The sequence below is a fragment of the Mus caroli genome, chromosome 14 (genome assembly GCF_900094665.2).
Source record: "Mus caroli chromosome 14, CAROLI_EIJ_v1.1, whole genome shotgun sequence".
In the NCBI taxonomy this organism is placed as follows: domain Eukaryota; kingdom Metazoa; phylum Chordata; class Mammalia; order Rodentia; family Muridae; genus Mus; species Mus caroli.
The window spans coordinates 47,267,836-47,278,711 of NC_034583.1; the positions used below are offsets into that span (position 1 = coordinate 47,267,836).

The 10,876-nt window shown below is 49.3% G+C and overlaps 1 protein-coding gene across 1 annotated transcript in view; it reads left to right on the forward strand.

Moving 5' to 3' along the window:
* The window catches only part of Nynrin (NYN domain and retroviral integrase containing), a 22,546-nt gene that overhangs the window by 4,074 nt on the left and 7,596 nt on the right, over positions 1-10,876 (forward strand). Inside the window, exons 2-5 of the mRNA XM_021182441.1 lie at positions 6,211-6,869; positions 6,991-8,412; positions 9,255-9,385; positions 9,508-9,604. Of these exons, the coding sequence (XP_021038100.1) occupies positions 6,211-6,869; positions 6,991-8,412; positions 9,255-9,385; positions 9,508-9,604 (2,309 nt within the window). The remainder of the gene's footprint in view (positions 1-6,210; positions 6,870-6,990; positions 8,413-9,254; positions 9,386-9,507; positions 9,605-10,876) is intronic.

Sequence of the window (10,876 nt, forward strand, 5' to 3'; positions counted from 1 at the left end):
TGGTTGTGAGCCACCATGTGGTTGCTGGGATTTGAACTCTGGAACTTCGGAAGAGCAGTCGGGTGCTCTTACCCACTGAGCCATCTCACCAGCCCAAGATTTATTATTATACATAAGTATATTGTAGCTGTCTTCAGAGGCACCAGAAGAGGGCGTCAGATCTCATTATGGGTGGTTGTGAGCCACCATGCGGTTGCTGAGATTTGACCTCAGGACCTTGGGAAGAGCAATCAGTGCTCTTACCCGCTGAGCCATCTCACCAGTCCCTTATTGTCCCTTTTTAAAATTCACAAAAGATAACAATATTTTCCCTGCCCTTCAGGACCTCTCTGGCATTCCCGAGTCTCCATGTTTCTTCCTAAGTCTCCATGTTTCTCCCTAAGTCTCCATGTTTCTCACGGAGCAGGTTGATACTCTTGCCTTTCAACCACTGTTGGATATTTGCTTTCTTTTTCCTGTTATTGCACGTGACGGGTTAGCTCCCTCACGCCGATACTCCCTCTTCCTTTCCAACGTGTTTGGTCTCAGTTTTCTAAGTCTATATTTAGGGTTTGCTCTATCATGCCTCTACACTCATCATCCAGGTAGGACGTACTCTGGGGCCTTTGTTTTCTTTTTGCTTTTATGGTTTAACCAAGGTTAAAACTCCTTTCCAAATTGCCTGCCTTTCTATGTATGGATCGCCGATGCTTAAACCTTCTCCTAGCTCCTCACAGCATTCGTCTCCCTAAGGTAAACCATTATAAAGAAGCAGGCTTCACTTGAGCCTGTAGTGGTACCAAGTGTCACAGTGAGTGCAGACAGCAGTGGAGGAGGCCTCTTCCTTTCAGAGGAGCCTAGGCTACGGGAAAGGCAGGGCAGGGTCTCAATATCCACTTAGGAGCATATCCTGGTGACCTCACTTCCTTTCACTAGACCCCACATCCTGAGGTCCCACCATCTACCGAGAGGGTCCATCAGAGGACAGGTCCCTACAAATGGGATTTGGAAGGACATTCCAAACTCTAGGAGCCAGCCTATGTAGCTGCAGGTAGTCTCTTGTGGACAGCCCTGGCTTTAGGCTCCTCGCGCTGTCTGTCACCTTGCGGCTTCAGTTTACGGGTCTCCTGGCATCTGTTATCTTGTTCTTTGTTAAATCCATTCTCTTTCCTGGGTTGGTGGAGCTCATCCATTTGTAGTTTCCTTTTCTCTCCTTTTCCTCTCGCTTGTTTCTTCTCTTTTCTTTTGATAGTGTCTAGTTATGTGGATGTAGCCCAGGCTAGCATCACCTTAGCATGTAGCTTAGTCTGGTGCCTAGCTCACAACCTTCCTGCTCCAGCACTCATCAGTGGTTTTATTGAGTTAAAAAGACAGTGCCAGCAGAGGGGATGCGGAAGCAAGAAGTGGTTTGCTTCCCGAGCCACACGCAGTATGAATGAGCTGGATCCTATACAGGCAGTTGCTGTCAGTGTTCAGTAGTGACGGTAGAGCAGACGAATACATCCTCAGGCTCCTGTTGATTATCTGCAGGACATTGTTTAGCTCTTTTCTCAGTTTCTTGTGTGTGTGTGTGTGTGTGTGTGTGTGTTTTGAAGATTGCTCAGTAGAGCTGCGATGCCTGTGACCTGTGCATGGTAGACATAAACTTGTGCAAGTGTCCCCTTAAGCCTTTGGAGCCTGTTATATATCAGCGTCTAATAAAGCCCAGTATTGTGGATAAAGAGATACAGCCCATGCCTATTGGGGGCTCGGGGAGAGAGTCCTATCTTCTTAGCCGCCCCGAGTTATACATTAAGACAGGCTTAGGCCGGGCGTGGTGGCGCACGCCTTTAATCCCAGCACTTGGGAGGCAGAGGCAGGCGGATTTCTGAGTTGGAGGGCAGCCTGGTCTCCAGAGTGAGTTCCAGGACAGCCACGACTACACAGAGAAACCCTGTCTCGAAAAAAAAAAAAAAAAAAAAAAAAAAAAAAAAAAAAAAAAAAAAAAAAAAAGAGGTGGGTTGCTTATGATGACATGGGCCAATTATACGTGTGGGGCTCTCCTGTCTGTCTCTGTCTCAGCATGGGCTGATGCTGGTGCCGTGCTCTTGGGTTTCACAGTCTCTAAAACCTGGAGCCAAATGAAATTATGCTTAATTTAAATGACCCAACATGTGGTATTTTGTTAAGGCGGCAGAGAATGGATTAAGGGTATAAAATGTATGTATATAATATATACATATATATTATATATAAGTATATTTTCCCCAGGACTCAGGCTTTTCCATGGAGCCGCATGCTACCCCATATTGCCCAGGAGGAAAGATGTGTTGTAATCTACACGTTCCGGTTGCTTCTCTGAAGGTCACCTGATTGGTGGTTTAGCTGGTATTGAGCGAAATGGGAAACATTTCCTTCTGTAATGTGGACATCACTCTGTTGGCCTCTAGCTTCTGAGAAGCCCGAGGCTGCCCTCGTCCTGCTCCTCCGACCGAGAGGTTTCCCCTTGAGCAAGCTTGTAGTGTTCTCCAGCTTGCTGTGTCTTCACGGTGAACCTGCTTTGTGTGGACGTCTGTCTTTATTTCCCATGTTGCTCGGTTCTCCCTCCACCTTCCTCCTGGACTTCAAGGTCTTCGTTCTGCCTGGGGGATATGGGGCTGCTGGCCCTTGCCACCCCGTTACCCTCTTTCTTGGGTTCCTGTCTAGATAAGCTTTCTGTGGGCTCTTTACCTTTTCTCCTATGGTTTGCTTTTTCCGCTTTCTAAAATGTTTATTTGGCTATGTATTCTATGTATGAGTGCTTTGCCTCCATGTGTTCCTGCACACGAGAAGAGGGCATCAGATCCAGTGATAGACAGTTGTGAGCCACCATGTGGTTGCTAGGAGTTGAACCCAGGTCCTCTGGAAGAGCAGCCAGAGCTTTTAACCACTGAGCCATCTCTCCAGTTCCCAGCTTTTTCTATTTTCTAAGTTTGGCTTTTTATTTTTAGTCTTTCTATGTAGCCCTGGATGTCCCAGGACTTGTTGTGTAGATCAGGCTGGCCTTGATACATCTTCCTCTGCCTCCTAGTGCTGGGATTGAGCACTGGCTAACTGGCTAACTCTGGCTTTTTTTTTTTTTTTTTTAAGAATTATTTACTTTATGTACATGAGTAGTACACTGTAACTGTCTTCAGACATATCAGAAGAGGACATTACAGATGGTTGTGAGCCACCATGTGATTGCTGGGAATTGAACTCAGGACCTTTGGAAGAGCAGTTAGTGCTTTTAACCGCTGAGCCACCTCTCCAGCCCTAACTCGGGCTTTTTGCTTGACCATCTTTCAACCCTTTCGTTGGGTCTTTCATTGCTGTTACCACATTATAATGTTGAAGTTACATGTGTGCTGTTTTCAAAAACAATGTCCTACTTACTGTGTGACATATTGTTTAATATACTTCTCAGAAAAGACTGATAGTAAGCCTTTGGGAGGAAGGGCAGTCTGTCTGTCTGTCTGTCTGTGCCTCTGTCTCTATTTCTCTCTCTCCCTCCCTCCTCTGTGTGTGTTAGGAGTAACAGGGTTTTCAGATTGGTTTCCTTCTCTAAGAACCCTGCCTTCCCCATTCCCTTCACTCTGAATTTAAAGCTTCTTGGTTCTGTCACGTTTCTCCGCCTTTTCGGTTTTCCTTCGTGTATACTGGGGCGGCCCTTGAAGGCAGATTGAACATTGACTTATAAAAAGGAAGGACAGTCCTGGGAAGTTGTAAGCACACATGGAGTGATATTGTTCAGTGCTAAATGTTTTAACTTCAAATTGACAGAGGATCTGTGGAATATTGGGCAATATGTTTTTAGAGATATCACTTTTTTTGGACGCTTTTCCGATTTTTGGTGTCATTTATCTGTGGATTGTTCAGATCACTCTCTGGACTGTAAATATTGTAAATGCTGTTCCTTGTCTGGCTTTGCTTTTTGGTGTACATCATGGGGAAGACCGTAGACTTCGGGGTTATCGTGCTGGGTATCCATGCTTGAATGTGTGATTTTCTCTCATTTAAAAGGAAGGTAATGAAGGGTGCCTTTGTAGAACTGAGAGGAATGTGTCAGATAATTTATGTGCTCGGCACATAAGGTCTTAATAAATATTAGTCCATATTTATTGTTTCAAAATGATCTCAATTGCTATACCATTCATAAAAATGGTGAACTATTGATGGAACAATAAATATTTTAAACTCTCTCTGTGTTGAGAGAGAGAGAGAGAGAGAGAGCGCCTGCATGAGCGAGCATAAGTATGCCATCTAAGTGTGGTGCTCTCAGAGGCTAGAAGGTGACAGACCCCCTGGAGCTGAGGTCATAGGCTGTTGTGAGATGTCAGATATGGGTTCTGGGAATTGAATTTGGGTGCTCTGGAAGAGTAGCAAGCACCCTTAACACTTGAGCCATCTCTCCAGCCCCTCCCGCCTACCTTTTTGAGGTAGCATTTTCCACTGAACATGGAACTCGCTGACTGACTAGACTGTCTGGCCACTGAGCCTCTGGGTTGCTTCCATCAGTCTAGGGCAGTGGCTCTCAGCCTTCCCAGTGCTGCTGCCACCCATTCCTCATGCTGTGGTGACTGCCAGCCATACAGTTATTTTGTTGCTACTTTATAACAGTAATTCTGCTATTGCTGTGAACCGAAATGTAAATATCTGTGTTTCCCGTTGGTTTTAGGTGCCCCCTGCAAAAGTGTCGTTTGACTTTGCCCACAAAGGGGTCGGGCCCCGCAGGGTGAGAACCACTGCTCTAGCTCTAGGTGCTGTCGCTCTGAGCTCAGGTCTTCATGTTTGTGCAATAAGCATTTTACCCACAGATCAATCTCAGTAATCCCATTAGGGTTTGGTGTTTGTTTGTTTGTTTGTTTGTTTGTTTTTAGAAATCACCCACAATTTTCTTCTTCAACCTGCCTCTGGCTTTACATAGCCAGGATGTGGGGAACATTTGTTAAGGTGAGAGCTATATGCACATTTGCTCTCTCTTGGGAGTGAGACCAGATGAGGTTCAGGTGGGAAGCCCATCAGACTTTGTTGAAAGATGTTTCACCCAGGAAGGAGGGAATCAGAAGCTAAAGCAGGGGGAAATGTCCTGTGCCCTGAGCAGAGATGCTGTGTGGGCTTCAAGATGGCTGCTAGAGATTTAAAAGGGGGGAGGCGGGAGGAGGAGCATTTATCACGGGATGGAACTGTCTGGGAAGGCAGGAAGGGGGGGGGGTTCTGAAGGGTGTGTGTGTGAAAGGTCACGAGGGTGACCTCAGTCCACTTGGGCTGCTGTCTCAGAGACTGCTTAGGAGCTCTTGAAGATCACTGGATCATGCTGGTAAGTAGTGGAAACCAGCGGCCTTTCCTGCAAACGTGAGGGCTGGTCAGCCCGAGAACTTGAGGCCCTCCTCCTGTTTAGACACTATGTGAATCTGTGGGATATTCCTCTGAACACTGGCCCAGCTACTTATCTCCACCACTGGGCAACAGTTACCATGGTTACAGGTACAGGTTGTGCTTGCTGGAGAGCTTCTGAAGGGGGATTAAGCCAGAATCCTACAGGATTACCTGGAAGTCACTGTGTCAGCCAGAGGAGCTCCGGAGAGCTCTGGTTTCAGTCAGGTAAACATAGGCTATGTTCTGGTGTAGACATGGTTGAGCTGTGTGCAGTTGGGTAAGCTCTTATGAGTCCATAGAATGGGAACAGGCTGTGCCTGGCCCTGTCCTTTGTAAGCCAAGCTCACTTAGCTCACTGAGGCTTCCAGTAGACGCATGAGGCAGGAACGGATGGCGAGATGCAGCTGGGAGGAAGGCTGCCCACGTTCTCGGCACATGAGAGTACTTAATAGTGTGTAGCTTTCTTCCCCTCAGGTGCTACACAGTTCTGTGGTGCTAAGGGGGGCCTGGACCCAAGCATATCTAATTTAACTTGCCATGCTATAGGTGAAGACACTGAGGTCCTGAGAAGATGGCAGACTTCCTACAATCCTTCCTTGCCTGTTAAGGCCAAGTTAGAACTAAGCGTGAGGTCTCTTGGCTCCAAACTTGGATCTTTTCTTCCCTCTGAGCTCTCATTCATTCTGTCACTGTTCCCTGGAAAGAGGGAGTGGGGCAGAGAGAGAGCATCTGGCCTTGGGGGTGTCAGCATGGGTCAGCTTGAGCTTAGCGAGAGGTTGGGTTTTGAGGTACAAGGGACAGATTGGGGTTAGCCACTAACAGGACTGGTCCTTTTTGTTCCCTCCCTCTGCCCAGGAATATCTGAAAGGTCTGTGCAACCCAGAGCTATGGAAGGAGGTTCGCTACCCACCAGTCCTGCACTGTGCCTTCCTTGGGGCACAAGGCTTGTTCCTGGACTGCCTCTGCTGGAGTACCCTGGCCTACCTGGTGCCTGGTCCCCCTGGCTCCTTAATGGTGGGTGGGCTGACCGAGTCTTTTACCATGACACAGAACTGGCTGGAGGAGCTGGTGGCACGGCTGCGCTGGGGCCCTGCCCCAATGATCACCCCCCGAGGGGTTTGGGAGACAGAGGTGACCCGGGCTTTTGGGGCTCTGGTGTGGATCCGTTGTGACAAGTATGCAGGAGACTTGCTGCAGCTTCCTCCAGCAGTCCAGGAGCTGCTTCTCAGTTTGGTCCGAGATGCTGCCGGCAAGGAAGACATCATTGAGTGGCTCGGCCACTTTGGCATCTCTGGTACTTGCCCCAACCCAGAGATCCTGATCTGCCTTGCCCGGCAGCAGAAGGAAAGCACATCCCTGGTGACCATAAAAGAGAGCCCCGGGACGCTCCAAGAGATAGGAGCCTTGAATCGGGCTTCAGAAAATTCAAAGAGATCAACAAGTTCGGGAGCCGCTGGATCCCTGATTCAAGCTCAGAGCCCTCCGGCGCAGGAGACAGCACACCAGCTAGCACGGTAAGTACTGGAGAAGGGGTTTTTCTCCTCCCCTACCCTGATCCTGATCCCCCAGGAAATAGTAGTAATTTGGGACCAAATTGCCATTCTCACCTTTGCCACGAACTTGGACTTTCTCCAGGGACCAGTCTAACAAGCAAGGTGACGAAACGAACAGTGTTGGAGAGGAAGGGGCCGCTACACAAGACACCAGCAGCCAGGACTCTGAGAATCCCACACAAGCCCTCTTGCAGCAAAAGCAGGTACCGAAGAATGAAGAGAGAATCTCATTGCTGTTGCCAGTGTCAGCTCTGAGCGCGTACACATCCTGGAAGGTCTGGGCCCCTGGGACAGCCTTTGGGCCCTCGTGGCCAGGGACCATTGCTGCCACCTTCTGGAAGATCAATGAACTGCAGTCTCTTCACCTAGCCTGGCTCCTGTCCCAGGCTTGCTTCAATTTCCCCTTCTGGCAGAGGCCCACGGGCCCCATTCAGCTGAAGCTGCCAGGACGGAATCCTTTGCCCTTAAAGCTGGAATGGAAGCAGAAAGAGCTGGTTCCTCTGTCCAGTGCAGGAAGCCCAGCTTGTAGACCAGGTGGGGACCTAGGGAGGGAGACAGCCCTAAAGCATAGCCCGAGGCCGGAGATTCCCTCCAAAATCATCAGTTTATCGGTGGTGCCAGGGGGTTGTGGTATCAAAGAGAAGGTTAGCCCGGGACTTCTGCAAGTAGGGCCATCTTCAACATCTGTGGGAGATAAAGGAAGTACACTGTCAGATTGTAAAGGCCTGGAAAAGCCGTTCTCTTTAGCACTGTCCACAGAGCAAGGGGGATCCACAGCTCAAGAGAGGCCACTGGCTCAAGCTGGAATGACAGGTCATTCAGTACCCGAAGCTCCAACGGTGTCTGAAACTCTTCAAGTGGCCACAGCTGCAGAGGTGTCCAACGTTGAACACCCACCCGTCGGGGAGGGGCTGCCTGCAACCCCCAAAGTGCCTACAGCCCTCAAGAAGCCAGCAGTGTACACAGAGCCTACAGCTTCCAAAGTGCCTTCGGCTCCAACAGAACCAGCAGCTCCTGCCACGCCCACAGCTCCCCAAACTCCTACAGCTCAGAAAACACCTTCAGTGAAAACACTCGCAGGCTTTCAGACCCCCAAAGTTCAAACTGAGACCATAGCTACAGCAGGGTCTGAAGTTCCCAAAGCACCTGCAGCTTCTACAGTTGCGGGGCCGACCGTGGATGTAACCAAACTCCTGAGTGAGGTTCAGGCTTCAAAGAGTAGAGCCATCATGCCGAAGGTCCAGGCAAAGCCCGGAAGGCAGGGTTTCCAGCCCGGTAGCACCGTGCCCTCCAGAAGTAAGCATCCGTTCCTAAAGGAAGGACTTCTTGGGGCTTGGGAGGGGTCCCAGAGGCTGTCACCTCACTCCCAGGGCACCAACATAGTGACCAGCTTCCAGAGGTACAACGAGGCCTTGAACACACCGTTCGAGATGAACTTGTCTGAGGAGCCTGGAAATCCAGGGCTGAGGAGAGTGGTCATTGATGGCAGCAGTGTGGCCATGGTGTGAGTATTTGATGGGCTGGACGTGCTGGGGTGCTGGGTAGGCATTCCTTCTAGACCTTCTATGGGAGTAAAAGAGAGAGGGAAGGGCCCAGGCTGAATGGCTAATGCATGGTAGGTAATGCGTACAGAATCGCTCCAGAGGCAAAGTCTTTATTCTTAGGTAGATGTACATAGAGTCTGAGAGGTGAAAAATTTTGCATATGGTTTTTGAGTCAGCCAGAGATTTTTTTTTCTTTTTTTTTGGCCTTTGGGGTCAGATCTATCTGCTGCAAAGGTTCATGCTCGACCCAAACTGGTTCTTTGGTAGCTCAAACTTCAAGACCTGGCCCCAAACCTAATAGAAGCTTTCCCAGACTTCAACCCACCTGAGAGATTGTTTTGCATGTTCAAATTGTTTGCTGTAGAGGTGTGAGTGCAGAGATGTGCTTCATCTGTCACACGGGAGAGTAGTTATCTGTGCTGATCAGGCTCTTGGCACACAGTAGGTAGTCAGGATTTTTTTTTTCTTCTGTCTTTAAGTTCTAGGCAGCTGTTTGAGGGCAGGGCTGCAGGCCAGGTCTGATGGCACATACTCCTTTAATCTAAGCATTCAGGAGGCAGAGGCAGGAGGGATCTCTGTGAGTTCCAGACCAGCCTTGTCTACGTAGTAAGCTCCATCCAGGACAGCTAGGACTTAAAGGAGAGAGCCCGTTTCAGAGAGAGGTGGCGGAGGATGTAGGGAGAGGGTAATGCTGGCATCTTCAGTGCTCTTGGGACATTACCTGCTTGGGTCTCAGGGCAAGGCATGAATGGTGAGGCAGGGTCGTCTGGAACGTGGTTCCCTCATTCCCACCGTCCAACAGACATGGCCTGCAGCACTTCTTCTCGTGCCGAGGCATCGCCATGGCCGTGCAGTACTTCTGGAATCGCGGACACCGAGAGATCACCGTGTTCGTACCCACCTGGCAGCTGAAGAAAAACCGGAGGGTGAGAGGTGAGATGCTGAAGGTCACCTGACTTTTCTTTTCTTTGCCTTTCTGGCCCATTCTTCCACCCACCCCACCTTGGTCTTTCCCACGTAGCCCTTTCCTTATCCCTCTGTTGTGTCATCCTCAGAGAGCCACTTTCTGACGAAGCTTCACAGACTGAAGATGCTGTCTATCACTCCCTCACAGCTGGAAAATGGCAAGAAGATCACCACTTACGATTATAGGTATGCCGGGCCCTGTCCCTCCATGGGGCTCAGGGTAGACGGTGTCCCACCTCATCTTCTTATAGGGGAAATGGAGGCAAATGCCATGTCCAAGAGCAGGGATTGGCACATACATGAGGAGTTGGCTGAAGGTTGGCTCTTCCCAAGCGCAAGGTCGTTACCGTCTTTGGCACTCAGGCCACGTGTGCTCCCCCAAGCGTCCTGACCTTCTTTCTCCGTGGTTTCTAGAGGTTCATGAGCACGAGGCTCACCCAACCCATTGCATTAGATTGCAGTTTGAGGTGCAGATTTGCTAATTTGAGGTGCTGTTCAATTGGGTGAGCATGAGGCACATCCACTTAGCATTTGAGGTACCCTAACTTTTCGGTGCCAGTTTGGGATAAAGCTCCTATCTCAAGGAATGCCTTCAATCTTCGTCCCTTAAGCTCGGATGCAGGGAGGCGGTGTATATGGAACCTTACATAGGCGGATCTTTGGGCAAGGCTATAGAAATGGAGTTAGATGGGCCTGGTTAGCCTAAACGTTGACACCCTCTCTGCTTGCCAACCTTCAGCACCAGCATGCCCAGGGGAGTCTGTGACCCTGCATGTACTAGGGCAGGGAAAGCAGGTCCTGCTGTAGTCCTAGCCCAGATGCCCAGCAGGCAGATCTTGATTTCTCTTCGGCACCTCACATGTTGGGTAGGGAGAGGTTTTGTTTCTTTCCTGTATTTCCTGAAATCCATATAGCCTTTAAGCCCATGAAGGGCTAGGCAGGGCCAGCCAAGGTTCCCATTTCCCAGATCTGACTCCTGAGTGAGTCCGATAAATCCTCTAAATCCAGGCAAGGATTTAAGGGAAGGTGATGTTTCTGTTGAAGCGCCCTCTTCTGGGCACTTGGAGAACAGCATATGAGAGCCCATGGTATGCTCTTTTTTCCTGGTTACAGCCTTCCTTAGAAGGAAAGTGATCCTCTGGAGAATGGGTTTGTTTATTAAGCCATGTGATTTTATGTGTTGGTATGTATGTAGATGTACATCTTGACATGGGCTGAATATTGTGCCTTGATGAAGAATATTGTGTGTTGTGCACTAGACACTGAATTAGACTCAGTTTAATTATTACAGCAACACAGGGCAGGTATTTTATCTACATTTTACAGGTGAAAAGATGGGGTAGAAAATACCCATGTAGCTGGGAGTGGTGGTGCATGCCTTTAATCCCAGCACTTGGGAGGCAGAGGCAGGTGGATTTCTGAGTTCGAGGCCAGCCTGGTCTACAAAGTGAGTTCCAG